Source organism: Carassius carassius, chromosome 50 (genome assembly GCF_963082965.1).
Source record: "Carassius carassius chromosome 50, fCarCar2.1, whole genome shotgun sequence".
Lineage (NCBI taxonomy): Eukaryota > Metazoa > Chordata > Actinopteri > Cypriniformes > Cyprinidae > Carassius > Carassius carassius.
This window is the reverse complement of record NC_081804.1, coordinates 11,908,621-11,930,843: the sequence shown is the minus strand read 5'-3', so window position 1 is coordinate 11,930,843 and position 22,223 is coordinate 11,908,621. Positions and strand designations below refer to the sequence as shown.

Sequence of the window (22,223 nt, the reverse complement as noted above, 5' to 3'; positions counted from 1 at the left end):
CTTCCTGTTATCTGTGCCTCAGACATGTAGCTCTGCACTTCCAGTGCTGAACGGTTGCCCGTGTCCTGCGCACAGATTTCGAAATAACTTCCACACTAATGTCATGACAGCGAATGATTACAATGTAGGCTGAGCACACGGGCGCACTTCGGAAAAAAAAGGCCAAAGACTGGCCGATTACCAATCGCATATTTCAAACCGTCCGGTTCCAAATTATGGCTGGTCAACCAGTGCATCCCTAATATTTTTATGAAAATGCGAGAGATTTCTGAACCTCCATAAAGGCTGCAATGCAACTGAAATGTTCCCAGAGTCATAGTAAAGACATCAGTAAAACAGTTCATGTGACATTAATGCTTCAACCACACTTTTACAAAGCTACAAGAAAACGTTTTTGTGCAAAGAAAACAAAAATAGCGACTTTATTCAACAATTCTTCTCCAAATCACATATGCCGCCATTATGGAGAGTAACAAGAGGCATGAACATTGCTCTCCTCTGCGTGTAATCAAGGCTCAGCGCATGCGTGTTCTAGGTCAGCAGCACCATGCGCATGAATTATTTACGTGCAGTTGAAAATGGTGGAAGATGCGATTTGGAGAAGAATTGTTAAATAAAGTCGCTATTTTGGTTTTGTTTGCACTAAAAAGTATTCTTGTAGCTTTGTAAAATTACGGTTGAACCACTGATGTCACATGGACTGTTTTACTGATGTCCTTACTATGTTTCTGGGTCCGGGAACGTTCCAGTTCTGTTGCTTACTGTACAGGGTCCAGATGTGTGCACCATTTTCCACTGTAATGTTTGTTAGAATTCCATCTTGACTGCTTGCCTGTATTTCCCATAAGAAGATGAATGACTGACTTTTTTTTCTTTTTTTAGAAATTCTAATTTTAGAAAAAAAAAACAAAGGCAAAATTTTGTTGTTTTCATCTTCAGACTAATGAAATTGAAGTATCCAATTAAGACCCTAGCAGTATGGAGTATATGGTAAGTTTTTTTTTTCAATGTTAATAAATGATTTGTTAATGTTAATACACAAGAATTTGAGTTCTCCATCCTTTTAAATACTTCTAGGATATAGACATTGCCAGCAATCAGGAGGTGATCCAGAAGACTCGTGGGAATCTATTTGAAGCTGCAGTCAATGAAGACAGTCCAGCAGATGTTGGAGTGTTAAAGGATAAAGTTCTTCAGAAACTAGCAGTTTACAGTCTGCAAAACCATGTTGCTGGGACTGATATATGGACTGAACTTGAGCAACCCTCCTGAACTAAGGTACACATTTGGAATACTGAAGAAGTAATTTCTGGAGCCAGTTCCTGTTCCTGGAATAAGGTTTGATTGGTTACCCATGAATGCCAATTACAAAATTAGTAGTTTGATATTTCTGCTATTTTGTGTAATTTTGTAATGTGGTTTCAACTGTATTTAACTGTGTAATTATTTATTGCTTGTTTAACAAATACACTTTGATCATTTGTGACATCTTGTCTTTTGACTAATTACAAGACAAATCACACAAAAAATGCTTTGTTGAAGGGAGTAACTTTAAATAGAAAATATTTAGTTAAAGTATCTAGAACTAATTTTGTGGAACCATTGTCCATGATTTAAATGAGTAACAAACCTTATGTTGATAGAGTGAAACAAATTTGGCTAGATTGTAATAAACCAAAACATGTTCAGTTAACTTAACCGGTTTAAGTTAAAGCAAAGTGAATAAATTGATTTGGTTGGACATTACTATTTCACATAGATTCTACCTCATTCAGTTGTGTTGTCACAACACAAGGAGTTTGCATAGATTCAAAAAATTCCATTAATGTTATCAAAACACAATTTGGTTGTGTGGAACCACTGTCCATAATTAAATTGTGTAAGTTTAAAGAGTAAATTTTTTGAGTTTAGGTATTTCTTACTCTGGGAACTCGTGAACAGTCTTAATATTTGTGACCCTGGAACACAAAACCACCCTTAAGTGTAAATTTGAGATTTTGAACTGAGATTTATTTATTTCGAAATTGAGATTTATACATCAACTCAAAGCTTAATCTTGTCAATGGAAAGCTTATTTATTTAACTTTCAGAATAAAAAAGCTTTCCATTGATGTATGGTTTTTTAGAATCTGACAATATTTGGTCAAGATACAACTTTTTGAAAATCTGGAATCTGAGGGTGCAAAAAAAAGATACTGAGAAAATTGCCTTTGAAATTGTCCAAATGCTTTCTTAACAATGCAAATTACTAATCCAAAAATTAAGTTTTGATATATTTACTGTAGGAAATTTACAAAATATCTTCATGGAACTTTACTTAATATCCTAATGATTTTTGTTATAAAAGAAAAATCAATAATTTTGACACATACAATGGTTTTTTTGGCTATTGCTAAAAATAAACCCCAATAACTTAAGACTGGTTTTGTGCTCCAGGGTCACATATCAGTTCAAATGGAATAAACTCTAAATAGCATCTACATTATAAAGATAGGCTATTCCATAGTATTCTCATTTTATTCATTAGTAGCATAAAAAAGGAAAAGAACATTTTTTAACTATCTTCAAGGGTTCTGAAATATGCATCAATATGATAAAAATACACAATTTTAATTATGACTTTATTACTATTTTCATTTTAATAATACATTTGTAAAAATGCACATGATATTAACATATTTAAGGCAGATACATGAGGTTAGGGGAATCACTAAGAACAGTTTATTCATTGGATGACACAGATAAACAAATTACACATTCCATTTATAGTGACATTTGGACCAAAAAAATCGGCTGCTCAATTTGAACAACATTAGTTAACATTTTCTGTGAAGAGCTTACAAAATGCATAATGTTACATGTTTTTTTTTTTTTATATAGAAAGAGTTTATAAACACGAACAGATTCTGTGCACATTTCAGCAATATAATTCAACAAATGCTGACTGGTTCACTGTAGTGCATTCATCATAGTCTGTGCTTGTTTGAGATCTGGAAAACAAAAACAAGGACATTTACAATATGCATAATACAATATACACTCAAAAACATTTAAGTCTAAATTAAAAGATTTATGCATTTGAACTGCACACAAAATTTCCATCCAAACATGCAGCTTTCACGTCTTTGATTACGGAATTATTATTATTTTTTTTTAAATCACTACCTGTTTGGACTCTCATTCTGACGGCACCCATTCACTGCAGAGAATCCGTTTGTGAGCAAGTGATGTAATGCAAAATCTAAGAAAATTATTTATTTATTTTTGTGAACTATTGCTTTAAAACCCATTTAGTTTATTCGTACCATTACATAACCCTTACCAGTTTCATGTGTGTATAACTGATTAATATGAATCACGCTGCATTTATTACATTAAACCGAATGGATGGAAATGTTAAATGCAATTCAAATACATAAATCTTACTGATTCCACAAGGAGAAAGACTGTTACCTGTTAGCAGTACTCTGAACTTGTCAGCGGTGATGGAGACAGTGGTGGTCTGTGTGGAGTCTGTCTCGGGGTCCTGAGCCTGAAGTCTGAGCTGAACCGTGGGTTCATTCACTTGCTTCAGTTCACTGGAGCTCAAGGTGTAATCGACCCGCCAGTTCACCGCTTCCAGACGACCCACTAACATGGATCACAATATTACATTTCAGTGAATGATCTGGACTGTATTTCTGTTTTCTTCTATTTTTCAGTAATACTCACAGCGCAAACTGATCTCCCTCAACTTTTCCTGTAGAGCGCCATGTTTATCCTCATATGACTTACACAGTCCAGTGGTGTGCTCTAAAAACAGATATGTAAATGTGTTAAGTTTTAAGTATAACTTGAAAAAGTTGATAAAATACATAGTGGCTATAGGAAAAAAAATCAACCCCTTTTAAAAGAATCACATTTTGTTGCTTTGCAGCTTGAAATGGAGATGGACAACATTTTTGTTTTATCCAGCTGTATTTACTCAGTGTAACATAACATTCAAGTGAAAGATATTACACCAACATGTTAGAAAATTTTGCAATATTTGTCCACTCTTCTTTGCAGAACTGCTCAAGTTCAGTTAGATTTGATGGTGTCCATTTCTGGACTGCAGTCTTCAGGTCATTCCACAGATTTTGAAAGGAGGTTTAAGTCTTGGCTCTGACTAGACCATGCAATGGCATTCACCTTTTTCTCCTTCAACCACTGCGTGCTCAGGTTTGCTTTGTGCTTTGGGTCATTGTCATGTTTGAAAGGTAAACCACCTTCCCATTGACAACTATCTGACAAGTGCTCCAGTCCCTGCTGCAGAGAAACACCACATTACAGGATATCCCCACCTCCATGCTTTACTGCAGGAATGCTGTTATTCGGATGCTGAGCTTTCACAAGTTCACGCTTACATATAATTAGCTGAGGTGTGGTATGCATATTTGGCGTGCTGTCCGGGGAAGGGCTCCGAGATCGGGTATGGCCCAAACCTAGAGTACCCCCCAAAAAGCAAATTCGCCAGATTAAGAAAGCCCGCAAAATAGCATTGAGTACTAGAGGGGGCTAATTTTATTTTTCTGAGAAAAGCCTACGTACTCCAGTGGGAGCGACTTTAGCGTTGGAAGGGTAGGCCCTACAGGCTGCAGGTACTGGACTATGTGGTTAGAGGCGCCCAGTCAGTAGGGCTCGAGCTGATGCTCAACGGGAGCTCACAGCGTTGGAACGGTGAGCCCTACGGGCCGATGAGGAGGAGCAGCGCGGTTGTATAGCCCGACCGGGAGGGCCCGAGTTGCATCGACTAGAATAGGTCATGGTGTCTGTGTATGGGCCCTACTGGCTGATAAGCCCCTGCTATTCAGAGGGCGAAGGGCAAATGGCTGACCGAGCGGGCCCATGAAGCCTCCGACTGCAGATTAAGACTCAGGACAACGGACGTTAGGGTCCTCTCAGTTTGGCAGATAAAAAGGTTTTTTGGCCTGACCGACAAGGTGACTCTTGCGACATCCGACGGGAGGTCGATACTCACGTGCTTGCAGGCAGCAAATATGGAACCTGACCTGGAGAACTCTTGCCGATGTCTGACGGGAGCACATGCATCAGACGGGTAAGCCTCGCCGGACGGGGAGAGGAAAAGAAAACCAGTGCTGGGAGGCTCTCGCTGCATCCGATGGGGTATCAACTCAGTACATCGAACGGGTAAGCCTCGCTAGGCGGGGGGAAAACATGTGAGGATGGCGGAGGGAGTTTAGACAGTATTTTTGACGGGAGGTCAAGACTCGTGACATCGGACGGTTAAGCCTCACTTACCGTCGAATGGAAAGGTAAAGTTATGTGGCCGGGAGACTCTCGCCGACGTCTGATGGGAGCACACACAATCTAATGGGTAAGCCTCTCTGACCATAGAAAAGGAAAAGGTGAGTTTGTCTAGCTGGGAGACTCTCGCCGACGTCCAACAGGAGCTTGTACTCACAGCATCGAAAGGGTAAGCCTTTCCAGATGTAAGACAGAAAGGTAAAGTAGTGTGGCTAGGAGGCTCTCACCAGCATCCAACAGGAACTTCGTGTTTGCTGTATCGGCTGAATCAGAGTCGCAGGCCGTAGGATGGAAGAGGTAAGCTTGGGTGGCCATGAGTCTCTCGCCGACATCCAATGGGAGCTTGTACTTGCGGCATTGGACGCGAAAGCCTCTATTACCGTAGAATGGAAAAGGAGGTTCTCGCCGGCCTCCCACGGGATCTGGATAGCGCATAAAGCAAAGGAAAGGTTGTCTGGCCAGGAGGCTTTCGCCGGCATCCAATGGGAGCACACACATTGAATGGGTAATCCTTGCTGGCCGAAGGATGGAAAAGGTAAGTTTGTCTATCCGGGAGGTTCTCGCCGACATCCGATGGGAGCTTCCTACTCATGGCATCGAATGGGTAAACCTCTCCGGGCGTAGAAGGAAAGGTAAAGTTGTGTGGCCCGGGAGGCTCTCGCTGGCATTCGATGGGAGCACACGCATCAAATGGTTAAGTCTCGCCTGCCGTAGGAAGGAAAAGGTAAGGTTATCTAGATTGGAGGCTCTCACCAACGTCCGATGAGAGCACATGCGTCGAACGGGTAAGCCTCGCTTGTATAAGATTGTATAAGACGAGTACTTAGGAAATGTATTTATTTATTCATTTATTTTTATTTTTATGTTTTTTCCTCTCTCTCTCCATATTGATTGCATAATCATTGATCTACGGTTGGGAGAGAGAATTCATTGAGAGCCATCGACGTGATTATGCTTTGAAACAGCAAATTATATGGAGCTGACAGATTGATTAATAGTTTCTTATCCCAGAATTTTCAGATTAACCACTCCAGTGGGCTAATGAGAAACCGAGAAGGCAAGGCTTCAAAAGGGTTCATGATCAGCATCTTTTCCTTTTTTTGCCTCCTATAGGTGAAATCTGAACAGATTATTTCAGTGAATAGCTGAAACGTAATAAGAAAAATGGCAACATTTGAGGTCACCTTCAAGGACTTATGATTGCTGTAGCATGCCTGTTGTAAAGAATTGTCCAATATTTAAGATAGTGTACATTTGAATTAAATGTTTAGCAAAAAGAGGACTAGATTATATAGTGCCATGTAGAAACTATTGTCAGGAAGTTTGTGCCCTTGAAGGTTTTAGATATAATGAGCATGTACATTAGATCGTTAGTGATGCATTACGTTAAGTTTGTTCCATGGAACAGTATAATTAATTGTTTTTCTTGAGTAGTGTCGAGTGTTTTTTTTTTTTTAAGAGAGGCTCCTGCGGGAGCGAGAACTGCTGCGGCAGTAGGGAAGGACGGAAAGGGCTCATTCAGTAGGAAAAATACAGAAAAGAGATACAGACACTGCTGCGGAAGTGGAGAAATATAGATAGAGGCTCCTGCGGGAGCAGACACAGCAGCGGCAGTGGGGAGATACAGGAAAGACTCCCGCTGGAGCAGACACTGCTGCGGCAGTGGGGAGATACAGAAAAGGCTCTCACGGGAGCAGACACTGCTGCAGCAGTGAGGAAACACGGGGAAAGTCTCCTTCGGGGAGGACACTGCTGTGGCAGTGGGGAAAAAACAGATAGAGGCTCCTGCGGGGGCGGGCACTGCTGTAGTGAGGATTGGCTGTTATAGATGGATATGGGGATGTTAAAGAGGGTTGGCTATGGTAGATCATGGTTTTGAGTGAACGGGGACGGCTGGCGTTAGAGGGGTTGGCTTATGAGGGTTTGGTGAGCTTCTTTGATAAGGAATTGGTCTGACCGCTAATAGGTCTTAAGGATGGTTAGGGTGTGGCAGAACATAGATAAGTAAATGGGAGCATGAGAGGAGGAGGAGAGATAGCTGCTTGAGCGGCCTGCGAAGCTTGCTTAGGCTGCTGTAGTTGTTGGTTGCGGGAAAAGTAGAAGGGTTAGTAACAATTGATGGGGCAAGCTAAAAATAAAAAATGCCTGGGTAGTCTACGGTGTTGCCAGCTTAGCAATTGATTGCCTGGTTTGACAATTCCTTAAGCCTTGTCCGCATTAGTACGTTCCTGTTGGAAAAGCATGTTTACACTCGTTTTGGCCTCGCTTTGGCCGTCTCCAGAGCAGATAAATTTGAAATGCTGTTTTTTGTGTTGTAGTATGGACTGTGGAAACTTTCTGGAGGCTTTTGAAAACAATGAAGCATGTTTAGTCTTGTAAAACATTGTACCAATAGACATGATTATAACAGTTACGTGCCATTCACTTTCAAGCGGTTTCTAAAGATATTTACTTTGCATGCTTTTCATATTACAGTCCTGAAAAGACAAAAGTGGACTGCAATTTTACTCAAATTTGCTGTCCTGTGGCAAAACACGATGGTAGTTGTGTTTTAGATAAATTCTGAATGATCATGCAAGTAAATGGTGAAATATGTCCCTAATGATGCCATCACTCGATGGCGCCACACACGGCTGCTTCAGTGCTTGGCTCTCCAGTGTTTGTACTGTTTTTGTTCGTTTTTCCTGTTTTTTGTTTAACAAACACGATCAGTTTCACCAGGGATGAACTGCTGAACATTTGGCAGAACACACCACAAGACATTTTACCGGATTTAAATTATTCAGACGTTTTACAGACAGGGATAGCGAGCGGGAGCACTCGTCAGACTCAGGAAGCGCGGATTTCGAACGCCGTTGCCTAGCATCCATCTGGCAAATCTCCGCTCTCTACCCAACAAAACAGACAAACTCCTTCTGCTCTCTTGGACAAATAAGGATTTCTCACACTCTGCTGCTCTGTGTTTCACAGAAACCTGGCTGAATGACACCATACCGGACAGCACGCTCCATCTGCCGTGCTTTCAGCTGGTTAGAGCAGATCGCGAAGCAGAATCAACAGGGAAATCGCGCGGCGGCGGAACATGCTTTTACATCAATGAACGGTGGTGTACAGATGTAACTGTGTTAAAGAAGATGTGCTGTCCTGATCTAGAAATGCAGTTTGTCAACTGCAAGCCATTCTATTCGCCGCGGGAGTTTCACTCGTTCATTCTGGTGAGTGTCTACATTCCTCCGCAAGCACACGTGAGCTCAGCTTTACAGAAACTCGCTGATCAGATCACAGAGATGGAACAACAACACCCGACTCGGTTTTAATCATTCTTGGGGACTTTAATAAAGCCAATCTCTCCCGTGAACTGCCAAAATACAGACAGCATGTTACATGTCCCACCAGAGACACTAATATATTTGATCAATGTTACACAACAATAAAGGATGCATATCACTCTGTACCACGAGCAGCTTTGGGACGTTCTGATCACTGTCTGGTTCATCTTATACCGACATACTAGCAGAAACTTAAATCTGCTAAACCTGTAGTAAAGACTGTGAAGAGATGGACCAACAAAACAGAGCAGGATTTACAAGCTTGTTTTGACCTCACTGATTGGAGTGATTTTGAAGCGGCTACCACCGATCTGGACGAACTCACAGAGACTGTAACATCCTATATTAGTTTTTGTGAGGATATATGCATTCCTACTAGGACTTATTTAACATTCAACAATGATAAGTAGGGGTGTAACGATTCACTCGTTTTCTCGATGCATCGATTACAAACCCTGTCGATTCATATGCATTGATCTTGAAACATGATTTTTGAATCGTGAATCACCAATCTTGGACAGTAATCGATTCAAAATGCTAAGAATCGAATGAATCGCGATTTCTATAGCGATTCAATGCTTTCAAAATGTATACACATTAAATTACTACACGCACGAATTAATGGAGACCTTGAAGAGTGTTCTGAATCGTGCCTCTTATCTGTCCTTCACGCGCTCCACTGTTTACCGACGGAGACTGTCACAGGATTGCGCTCGCGCTCCGTTCGTCTCTGACGCAGCTGACGTGTGATCTATAGGACTCGTGGCCAGTAATGCTAACTTTTCTGTAGTTTGTCAATGGCTCTCTGCATCTTACCGACGGAGTTACCGTAGCCGTCGACAGCTGTATTTATTGCATGGACGGAGCAGAAATGTAAGTGTCTAAATCATACGCACAGATCCATTGAATGATAAATGTTTTTAAACAATGCGGATTAACCGAATATACGAAGGAAACTGAAAGTAGCGTTTGTTTCATTAGCAAGCAGACATCTGGCACGTTTTCTCTCAGAATCATTCGCTGATGGAGAGGAAAAGTTAAATAGAGATGAAGACATTTTCACACTGAAAGAGAAGCGATCTCGCTCTCATAGACGTGCCAGGTTATATCTGCAGCTAAACTGAAAAAAAGCAGAATGAACTGATGAAACAAAAAAAAAAAAAAACACAAACAATTTATGAATGATGCAGTGCTAATTGACATTTATTACAGTACAGAAACTATAAAGTATATTTTCTACCTTATTCTGTGCAGAAAATTTAAATAATTGCTAATTAAATGTAGCCTAGTATATAAAACAATCATAAAACTGCCATTAGGAAAAAAATAGATTAAAAATGATTGATTATTGTCTAGCAGTGTATTTGATTTATTACAGCTAATTAAAAGTAATTAAAAAAGAAGATAATTCCTTGTAAAAAAAATAAATAAATAATAATTATTATTATTATTATTATATGGGCTACATCGTGCCTGCCCAATACGTCGATCGCGATCGACTGGTCGATCGCAGAGCCAATGACGGTAGCTCACAGAACTAAGAAGAAAAAAAAAAAAACCGCGCCTTTTCAGAAAAGCAATCCACCCTATCATGTCATTATATTACCATGTGCCCGCTGATTGACGTGTAGACAGGCCAGTCTGCTGGTTGCTAAAAAGTTTTTTTACACTACGTTACCATAACAACCATAAACTCTACCGAGCTGATCTCGGCAGTCAACACTACAGAAAAGCGCCATTGCTTTCGTTTTACCGTTGCTTTTCATTTTTGCTATTGCTCGTTTAATATCTGTATAGACAAACAAAAATTATGCCACAATGAATAAGGGAGTGAAAGAAATCAAAAAAGCAAAGACTTACCATTTTCATCAGGAATAGGAAGATGACTTCTTATTCACGATGTCATACTCAAAGTGTGTCTGTCTGATCTGTCAATCCAGCATTGCACTTCCAAAGAAGGGGAATGTAGAGAGACACTTTAGAATGATTCATCGAACCTTTGATTACAGACTTTCCTCCAAGCAGTGAATTGAGAAAGAGAAAGGTGAGGGAGTTGAAGTCTCAGCTTCTTGGACAGCAGTCTCTTTTCACTCGGCCAACAACGAAAGCGAAGGCCAACAGAGGCATCGTTCCGGGTGAGTCGGACGATCATTAGGCACAAAAAGTCTTTTCAGGATGTAGTTATGGTGAAGGAAGCCTTCATTGAGGCAGCGGATTCTTTGTTTAAAGACTTTACGAACAAAACAGAAATAATGTCTGCAGTCAAAGCTGTTCAGTTGACAAGAAATACAGTGACCAGGCGATGCGAAATGATGGGCGACAACTTAGTGCAGCAGCTTGCTAAGGACATTGACTGTTGCGAGTGCTTCTCGCTACAGATGGACGAGTCTACGGACATCACAGACAAAGCCAAACTGTGCATTTTTATTCGAATGGTCTTCCACGACATGACTGCAAAAGAGGAACTTTTAGCAGTTCTGCATATGAACGCACACACACGAGGGGATGACATATTTGAGATATTCAAAAACTTTATCGACAAGAATAAGATTCCAGTGTGCAAATTGGGGTCAATCACCACCGACGGTGAGCCTTCCATGATCGGCCGCTCTAACGGATTTGTTGCCAAATGCCGAGAGGATGAAGCGTTTCCTGACTTTTTAAGTTACCATTGTATTATACACCAACAAGCGTTGTGTGCGAAAATGTTGAACATGAAAGAGATCATGGACGTAGCAAACAAAGTAGCCTGCTCTATCCGTGCTAGATCTCTTCAAAGACGACTGTTCCGTTTGCATCTTGAGGAGGCTGGCAGCGACCACTCAGACCTACTGCTTCACACGGAGGTAAGGTGGTTGAGCAGGGGGAAATTCCTGCAACGATTCCGCGATCTCCTTCCCGAGGTAAAGCAGTTCCTACATGAAAAAAAACATGCGGAATACACGCAACTTAATGACGATCGTTGGCTGCTTGATTTGGCATTTTTAACTGATCTGGCGAACTTGCTCAATGAGCTGAACATGGAATTACAGGGCAAAGAGAAAACCGTGATCAATATGATAAGCTCAGTGAACGCCTTCAAGGGAAAACTTAAACTGCTTTCTTCAAAGATCCAACGCCATGATCTGGGGAACTTTAAAAACCTTGCATCTGAGCTGAATAATCAAGGGTAGGACTTAACGGAGATTGACAGTGCATGTTATGCAGAACAGATTGACACTGTCCTGTCAGACTTTGACAGGAGATTTCAAGACTTCGCTCTACTCGAGCCAGTTGCCACGTTCATGTGCTTCCCTTTTCGGGAGAATGCTGAGGTCGATGTCCTCGCTTCCAAAATCGCAACAATGTTTCAGCTCAGTTCTGCTGAAGTTGAGGATGAGATCTTGACACTGCAAGCAGATATTAACTTGAAGTCTAGGGCCCATGAACAATTCTGGAGTTTACTCACAGAAGAAAAGTATCCCAACATGAGAAAATGTGCAATATCACTGACTGCAATGTTTGGGTCTACTTACTTGTGCGAATCGACCTTTTCACATATGAAAATTATCAAATCCAAGTACCGCTCCACCCTGACCGACGATCATTTGGAGGCCTGTCTTAGACTGGCCATCAGTAGCTATTGCCCGGACTATGCATCCCTAGTGGACTCCATCCAATGCAAGTCATCATCTGAATAAGGTACTGACCACTGATGTGAACATGCCATGTGTATGCAAGAAAATGACTACATGCAACTTATTGTACATAAAGTTAATTCACTGCCTGAAAGTTTCAATGTTTGAACAGTGAATTGTAGTGTGATATAGTGTGTGATGTAGGCCAAATGCCACTGTATATGTAGGCTATGTTTGTTAAAAGAAAATCCTAGTGTTGAAAAAAAGTTACATTTCAATGTGTGTGTGTGCGTGTGTGCGTGCGCGACTGCGCTTGTGTGTGTGTGTGTGTGCTACCTGAATGCGTAAAGTTACATTTCAATGTGTGGATTTTGATGTAAATGTACTGAATTGTATGGGAAATGTAATGCAAGTGCCACTGTGTATGAAATCACATGCATGTTGATTAGTAGCTTCTATTGTGGACTGCTACTGTATTTTTAGTATTGGTAAAGAAATTAAACTCAATCAGAAATTACTAATGATTTAAGTGTGAAACATTAAAGCAAAATAGCAGCCAATATGACATTGTGTGTTCGTTTTGGTACATTAAAAAAAGACACGTAATGTGAGTAGTAGATCATTCTGACCCAGTCACTTAAAAGGTAGATCACCATTCAGAAAAGCATGGGCACCCCTGGGCTACATACATAAAATGATTGTATTTGACATTTCTGTCACTTCTGAAATTATGGCTACGCCCCTGGTGTGACAAAATGTTAGCTTATACATAATACTCTTTAAGCTCTTTTTTAAAAACTTACATACATATTTACGTATGCCATGTCGCATCATTAAACTAGCATTTAACAATGGACAAAAGTTTTTTTTTTTTTAACCTATGGTTCTCTAACCATAAATGCTACTGTAATTTGCCCCCTGACTAAGCATTTAAAGAATTTAGTAGAAGCATTTAAATAATCCCGTGAATGCACTTAAAGAATGCAGAATTTAATCGTTATAATCGAATCTAATTTAATTGTGAATCGAATCGAATTGAATCGTTCTAAATTTGCAAAAATCGTTCTTGAATCGAATCGAAAACCTATGAATCGTAATCGAATCGAATCGCTGCCTTGCCAAAGATTCACAGCCCTAATGATAAGCCATGGTTTACAGCGAAACTCAGACACCTTCGTCAGGCCAAAGAGGATGACTACAGAAAAGGGGACAGAGTCTTGTACAATCAGGCCAGGAACACACTGAACAAAGAGATTAGAGCGGCTAAAAAGACCTACACTAAAAAGTTGGAAGACCAATTTACTTCCAACGACTCAACTTCAGTGTGGAGAGGACTGAGAGCCATCACTAACTACAAGACACCATCCTCCTGCACTGAGGCTTATCAACGACTTGCTAATGACCTGAATGAGTTTTATTGTAGATTTGAAAACCCCCAACACCCATTCTGACCATCTCCCTACAGATCCGTTAACACCTCCTGCAATCCCCCTCTCCACACCTCCTGCTCTTCAAATCTGTGAAGATGATGATGTGTGCCAGGTCTTCATGAAGAACAAAAGAAGAAAAGCACCAGGCCGGCAGGCCCAGATGGCGTTACACCAGCCTATCTGAAAATCTGTGCTGACCAGCTGGCCTCCATCTTTTCACAGATCTTCCAACAGATCCCTGGAGTTGTGTGAAGTGCCTTCCTGCTTCAAACGCTCCACCATATTCCCCATTCCAAAGAAAATTCCCAATTCCCAAGATAACAGGACTTAACGACTACAGACCTGTCGTCATGAAGTCATTTGAAAAACTGGTTCTGGCTTATCTGAAGGACATCACTGGACCCTTAATGGACCCCCTGCAGTTTGCTTACCGAGCACACAGGTCCGTGGATGATGCAATCAACATGGGATTGCACTTCATCCTGCAACATCTGGACAAAACAGGGACTTATGTGAGGATCCTGTTGGTGGACTTTAGTTCGGCTTTCAACACCATCATCCCAACAGCCCTCCAGACCAAACTGACCCAGCTCTCTGTTCCTAGCTCTATCCGTCAGTGGATCACCAGCTTTCTGACTGATAGGCAACAGTAAGTGAGACTGGGAAAATTCATGTCAAACAGCCGCTTCACCAACAATGGTGCCCCTCGGGATGTGTTCTCTCCCCTCTGCTCTTCTCCCTATACACCAACGACTGCACCCCTAAAGACCCCTCTGTCAAGCTCCTGAAGTTTGCAGATGACACTACAGTCATCGGCCTCATCTAGGACGGTGACGAGTCTGCTTACTAGGGCTGGGTATTGTTCAAAATCTTTCGATCCGGTGCCAATTTCGATACCTCAGTTTCGATACCGGTTCCTAACGATAAAACAAATTCTGGTAACACTTCACACTCAGGATAACATTATTAATACAACTGGTTGTGCTTTTTGGATAGGGGTGTGCCATTCAGGGGCGGACTGGGACCAAAAAGTTGCCCTGGACTTTCTGGCCCACAGCATCTCACCACATCATAACGCAAACGCCCCTGTTTTGATGTCAGTTATTGATTTAATATTTAAGTAAACAGTTTGGGGATTTTATCCAATAGGGCAACTGATCCTCCGGTAAAAAAAAAGAAAAGAAAAAAAGAACAGCAGCTGTTCATTTAGCGACTCCTAGTGAGCGATACATGCTCATCAAGACACAAACATTCTTCTAGAACTCACACTTTGCATTCAGTTAGCAGATCCATACGAATCATGCATGAAATAGAAGTTTATAAACTCAAACGATAGCTTTATGTGCTTTACAGATGAACTTGAAGTCTTCATTCATTTGAGATGTTCAATAATAGATAATCTTTGGCTCGGTAATACAAGTTCATGATCCGATTAGTGAACCAATGATTCTTTTGAGTCAATCTTTTAAAATAATAATTTATTTTGTTTAACGAAACCAGTGTGGAAACCAGTGTTTCACAAACTGGATAGATCTGAGGTGCAGGTCTCGCAAAATCTTTAGCCCCACGTCCCAGGCTATTGTGTTTTGCCAGTCCGATGGGCTATCGTGAATAGTGATGTAAAATTCCTAACTTGATTCGCGTTGTTTACTCGCTTGAAGGGGTGAAATGGACCGTAGCTGATCGTTTGCACTTCTTTCTAAATATTGCTGATTCAAGCGTTTTAAACAATTCGCGCTCGTTCGGAGCTTGCGCGCACTCATTCAAAGCATGCGCTGCGACCAGCATTTCAGACAATGCACGCAGAGAATTAATTCATCTTTCGCGTATCGTAACTTCTGAATGAACACATACACACACACAATTATATCAAAATAATTGTCTCTGCAAGTATTCTCGTAAACACAGTCGGTTATGTTTTAAGTGAACGTATACAGTGGCATGCTGCTTAGAGAAATTCGCTGTACCGGATAAATCTGTCTCTCTCTCTCTGTTTTTTAGATGACGTGAAAGGGGGCGTGTTTCAAGATACGCAATGGAGTAGACCAAATTAAACAGGGAGGGAGGGCAAAACACTCATCGAAACAAATGCTTCATTAACACCGGCTTTTGTTACAATCCTCTTATCACATATGTTGCACTTTGCTGACTCTGCATTCACTTTTATAAAGTGTAGCCACACTATAGACCTCTTTGGCATTGTAAAACGGAAACGTTTTGAGAAAAAACAACTACACTTGTGTTGTGTGACTGCAAGTATCTTCAGAAATCCTCCCCGTCACGTCAAGCTCACACAGACACAGCCGCTTGGCAAAAAAAAAAAAAAAAACGTCCGCTTGGCTTTTGGAACCCATATTTGGCACCGAAAGATAAATCATTTTTCGAAACTCATAGTATCTAAGTTTTTCGTTCGATACCATAAAGGCATCGAATTTCAGAACCCAGCCTTTCTGCTTACAGACAATAGGTTCAGCAGCTGGCTGTCTGGTGCAGTCTTAACAACCTGGAACTAAACACGCTCAAAACAGTGGAGATGATCGTGGACTTTAGGAGAAACCCACCTGCACTCCCCCCACTCATCATCATGAACAGCACTGTGACTGCAGTGGAGTCATTCAGATTCCTGGGAACCACCATCTCCCAGGACCTTAAGTGGGTCAATCACATTGACTCCATTGTGTAAAAGGCCCAACAAAGGTTGTACTTCCTTCGCCAGCTGAGGAAGTTTAACTTGCCACAGGAGCTGCTGAAACAGTTCAACTCAGCCGTCATTGAGTCTGTCCTGTGTACTTCAATAACTGTCTTGTTTGGTTCAGCAACAAAATAAGACATCAGAAGACTACAGAGAACTGTTCGGACTGCTGAAAGGATTATTGGTGCTCCCCTGCCCACCCTTCAAGAACTGTATACATCCAGAGTGAGGAAAAAGGCTCAGAAAATCACTCTGGATCCCTCACATCCAAGTTACCCCATCTTTGAACTTTTGCCATCTGTCCGGCGCCTCAGAGCCTCAAATACCAGAACAGTCAGGCACAAGAACAGTTTCTTCCCACAGGCAATCTACCTCATGAACAGTTAAATGTTCCCCACTTATGCTTATGCAATCAAAATGTGCAATATCCTTATATTTATTTGTTACCCCTCCATTCTAGTACATCCCTGCATCTTACTCAATCCTATTCCATTATCATTTATAGCACAATTGTTTATACACTTATTTATTTGACAATTTTTTTAGTCTGTGTGTTGTTGTCTATGTAAACTGGAAGCTTATGTCACTAAAACAAATTCCTTGTATGCGCAAGCATACTTGGCAATAAAGCTCTTTCTGATTCTGATTCTAAATAAATTGGTCCTGCCAGAATAATTGCATGCAACTTATGTCTGTATCATCTCAGTGAGGTTTAAACATGCACAGGAAGGCAAATGTAATGTCTTCAGACATTTCAGTGTGGATGACTTGCCTTGAAAAAATGCCTTGGCTTCGTGGTTGAAAATGGCATAGTCATTCGACAGAATTACGTCATAACATCGTTTAACAAACGTTAGCCGCGAAACCTGCATTAGTGTCTTCACCTGAAAAATGTACTGATTTACGACAGGCGGTCTGCGTCGCTAGTGGAAGCAGCTTCAAACTGCACTGTGGCCGGAAAAGCCGCGGTGAAAAGTAGGGGTGTCACTTTTTAGAAAAATCAAATTCGAACAGATGTCAAATATCATGCAATGTATTCGAATATATTCGAATATCTACTTGCAACCACCCAACCCCACCCCCACCCCCCCCTCCGCACAGTAAATAAAAAAAAAAAAACACCGTAGCCTAATGGAGATTCAATCACAAATGTATTAACAGTGAGTCATAAACAGGACTATCTGGATTATTATTTTTTATTTTATTTTTTTATTAGAATATCAACTTATATGAAGTGCCACTATGCATATTCTACAACATTAGGCGAAAAAAAAAAAAAAAACGATTCAGAACAGGCACAAACAATAACGTGACAACTTAAACAGCAGCAGGAGTAAGGCATATAGCCTAGCCTAATTCATATCTTAATATTGTTTGCAAGAAACACCAGTCTATCAACTTGATCTGGATTAAGAACACACGTTCGGAGCGCACAGACGTGCCTGGCTACTAGCTAGTACAGTGTACATTTTAGGACATCCTCAGACCTCAGTCATTAAATGAAAAGGCGTCATGCCTCAGACTAAAAGGCTTCAGTCATCGGACTAAACGGCATCGCGCCTCGGACTGAAAAGCTTCAGGTCTCAGGAAAAACGATGTCAGGTCTCATACAATTGATCAGATGAAACGGACTCAGAAAAAAGGCAACAGACGAAACGGACTCAGGTGGAGTATCGCGTTCTGGTGTTATATAGTAAAACCATGGTTCTTTTTTGTAAGGGGAATTTTACTACTATGCCAAAATAAAAGCTCGCTGGTTGCAATATGGCTAACTAACTTTTTAAACGTGCATACGTGACTCTCGAAATGCATGTTCTCTTCCCTATATAACTTATTTAGTGTATCATTTGAATAAAACTGTTAAAATATAATATATCAGACACTGCTTACCTCCTTTTGCCATCAATCAACCATTATATGCCACTTCCTCTGAACGGCGTGTGTGTGGCGTCACATGGGGCAGGGCAACGCGATACTTCACCTGAGTCCATTTAGTCTGATGCCTAATTGTATGAGACCGGACACCTGACGTCGTTTTTCCTGAGACCTGAAGCTTTTCAGTCCCAAGGCGTGATGTCGTTTTGTCTGATGACTGAAGCCGTTTAGTCTGAGGCATGTTGCCTTGTCATTTAATGACTGGGGTCTGAGGATGTCTCTTGATTTGGTCATGGGCCTATGCTACAATATGTCTAGAGTGCCCTCTACTGGATTAGATGGCAAAGAATAAAATAAGAAAAACAAATATACATATTCGAATATCGAATAAAAAGTGACAGCCCTAGTGAAAAGGCAGAGTCGCGGCGGGAAGCGAGAGAGGCTTGCTGCTGTGAGAACTGGGGTGCGGCCCAGGTTGGTTTAAAGCCTGCTGCTGCTGCGATCCAGCGCTCGAGGAGATCCTGGTCTTGAGCGGGACGATCATGGTGTCGAGTGAGGCGAGCTCGGGCTTTGCACGGTCTATTGGCCACAACATGTGGCTTGGTGAGAAGAGCAGCTGTCGCGATAATGCTTAATGGTGCCTGGCAGCCGTGTTTGGTGAGGTAGGAGTGATCATGGGTCCAGCAAAAAGTGGCAGATCTGAAAAAATCCCTGGTATAGATCTCTTCGTTGGAAGGAAAATTGGGTCTGTGATAAGATGACAGACAGAGCGAACCGAATGCTGATGAACCGTCAATGGATAGAGGTAATTCAACAATATTTATACTATGGTATTGATTACTAGATTGTGGTCCACCTGTGTTGATTAAGCTAAGTATCTGACGTGCGCCTCCCGAATCTTGTTACTAGAACATCATGTATTGGATTTCTGCCAGACATATCGTTTGGTGTTGAGGTTTCTTAAAACCCTCCCATACAAGCCAGATTTATGGAGGATTTGTGATATTGTTGTCATATGCACACAATGACCACTCTTTGTCATTAAATTGCTGAGTTGTTGTGAAAAAGTGAAGTGACATGACATTCAGCTAAGTATGGTGAACCATACTCAGAATTCGTGCTCTGCATTTAACCCATCCGAAGTGCACACACACAGAGCAGTGAACACACACACACACACTGTGAGCACACACCCAGAGCAGTGGGCAGCCATTTATGCTGCAGCACCCGGGGAGCAGTTGGGGGTTCGATGCCTTGCTCAAGGGCACCTAAGTCGTGGTATTGAGGGTGGAGAGAGCACTGTACATGCACTCACCCACCTACAATTCCTTCCGACCCGAGACTCGAACTCACAACCTTTCGATTGCGAGTCCGACTCTCTAACCATTAGGCCACGACTTCCCCACAAGGGTTCTCCTCTCTGATCAGTTTCCTCCGGCTCTTTCATCCAGTTTGGAGCAACGTCTTGATCCAGGCAGGGTCTGTGTTGTACCAGACACCTTTTACTTCTTAATAACAGACTTCATTGTTCTTCTAGGCATTGATAAAGCATTTGACATTTGTTCATATCCATCTCCTGACTTGTGCCTGTCCACAGCTTTATCCCGGAGATCTTCTGAAATCAATAGTTGATTGTTAGCTTCAGTTGCAATTACCAAGGACTGAAATACTCCGGAAAAGCTGTTTTCATGCTGAGCAAATCAAAATGACCACAGCTGAAAGTCAGATGCCCCTGTATGCAATTTTTAGGAGGAGACTGATCCTTTTTCCAACTCAGTGATTCTGTTTTTTTATTTTTTCTTCTTACATGTTAGTGTTATATATTTCACTTAGTGAATGCAGCTGGATAAAAAAAACGGTGTCCTTCTTCATTTCAGGCTGTAAAACAACAAAATGTGATTATTTTAAAAGGGGGTGATTCTTTTCTATACCCACTGTATCCTTACCTTTAGGGAGGCCGAGCTGCTGAAGCTCACTGGAGAGAGATTCACTGTCCACGTCATGCTTAGCAGCACTGGACAGAATGAAACTCAGCACTGCTATACTGGCTTTAATGTCTCCGCTTTCTGGAAAAAAAGAAAAATAGACAAATTAGCAAGATATAAAGCATAAAATACAAACAGACAAGAAATTTTTGTAAGAATGCATAAAATATTGGTACCATTTCAGTTATCAGACAAAATTAAAGTTATCGTAATTATCAATAAATAACTAATTTACCTATTTTATTTATAAATCACTTTTAAAAGGTTTATCATGGATATTTAATTGTGCTGCTCATTTCCTTAATTTTTACATTTAAATTACATTTGACATTATCTAATGTTCACGTAACACTAATAATTTAATAACATTGTTCAATGTGTCTTTAGCAAATCTCAAATATCCTTTTTTCACAGTGTACTTTATAATTTTGTGATGCTTAAATTCACTTTTAGACTGACTGATCTGATTGACTGATTGATTGACATCAACGTCAAATCATTCATGGCAAACTCAACAATAATAAGATTTAAAATAATCTTAACAGTATTATTTCACCAATAAACAAAATCAAAATATTAAATTAAATAAAAATAATATTTTCCCAGGAGTCATTTTCCTTTAAAAAAATATAAATTTATGTACTTGGATTATAAATATTTCCTAGTATTATTTAAAACATGACACTCTAATATAATTCTTTAGTATTAAAAACTACTCATTTTAGTTTTTAGATTTGATTTAATATTTCATTATTTAATATATATATTGTAAAATTTTGATATCAGCCATAACACAAAAAGGTAAGCTAATCAGTACTGGCCAGAAACGTATTGTGAATACCTAACTTGATTAATTCATTAATTTTATTTCACACTGAGATCACATGAACCCAAAACTGTGATTCACTCACCAAACTTTGCGTCTGAGGTTAGCTTTGAAACTTTGTCATACTGGAAACAGATAATTATATATCAGTTAGAGGAATATCTATTCAGAAGACATTATAAAACCAGTGCTGTCTTACATCGATGTCTTCATCGAGCAGATCTTTAATGACTTGCACGCACAGAAGTTTCATCTTTACGCTCGACTGTGAAGAAAATGACTTGCATTACGTTTTTTACACAAAGTATCAAGACAAACAAAATTACAGCTATTAAAGTTAGACTTACCATCCTAGCTAAGGTGCTCATTTCTGCAAGGACCCAGTCAGGACAGTCGAGATCTCCACAAAAGCGGAACCTCTGAAATAAAAGTAAGCAGCGAAATGAATTCATTAAGAATGTTTACGTCTATAGCATTGCCTCACTAATCACAGAGGACACATATTATGAAACCAGAATAAACCGTGCTACAGTTTAATAAGATTAATAATACCATTTTTACATATATTCAGCCAGCTGCTCTTCTTCTTCTTCTTCTTCTTGTGGTAAGTAACGGCGGCAAACTAGCTTCCGGTGCACCTACTGGACTGGCTGTATTAGTGTTGCAGAGTACATATTATTATATTATATAGTATACTTTATAATTACAATTGTTGAAAAAGATGTATATAATGATATTATTTAAAAGCAAATCCGCTGCAACAGATGCGCTACGTTTGTATATGGGTCATCGCAAAAATCATGTACGTTACGATTTTAAGTCTCACTAGTGACCTTTTGAAATGTTCCTCGAGCAGCAAACCAGCTTACAAGAATCAATTACAATTTAAAACATTCAATTAGAAAATGATTATTTAAAAAAAAAAAGATTTTCATTGACAGTCGTTCGAGCACTCTCAAAAACTCCAATTAAAACCACTGAAGCTGTTAACACTCTGAAATAAATATCTTACAGCTTCATACACGCATCTGCTGTTTGCAAGTGATGAGTTGGGAGAATAAACAAGTATTGTGCCTAACAGGTGTTGTGCCCAATTTGGACTCCCCCAAACCTAATCCTAAACCTACCAATACTAGGGGGTAATAATTTGTCAGGGGGTCAAAATTGGGCACGACACCGGCAT

At 40.5% G+C, this 22,223-nt stretch overlaps 1 protein-coding gene across 1 annotated transcript; it reads right to left on the bottom strand.

The window, feature by feature from the left end:
- Nucleotides 1–2,602: 2,602 nt before the first annotated feature.
- Nucleotides 2,603–21,643, bottom strand: LOC132133155 (COMM domain-containing protein 4-like). Its single transcript, XM_059545895.1, has 8 exons — nt 21,593–21,643; nt 21,388–21,459; nt 21,240–21,305; nt 21,126–21,165; nt 20,176–20,295; nt 3,712–3,792; nt 3,454–3,630; nt 2,603–2,990 (listed from the first exon to the last, which is right to left on the bottom strand). The coding sequence occupies exons 1-8, from the start codon at nt 21,593–21,595 to the stop codon at nt 2,950–2,952; spliced, it is 600 nt and encodes a 199-aa protein (XP_059401878.1). The 5' UTR covers nt 21,596–21,643; the 3' UTR covers nt 2,603–2,949.
- Between the last annotated feature and the right edge of the window lie 580 nt (nt 21,644–22,223).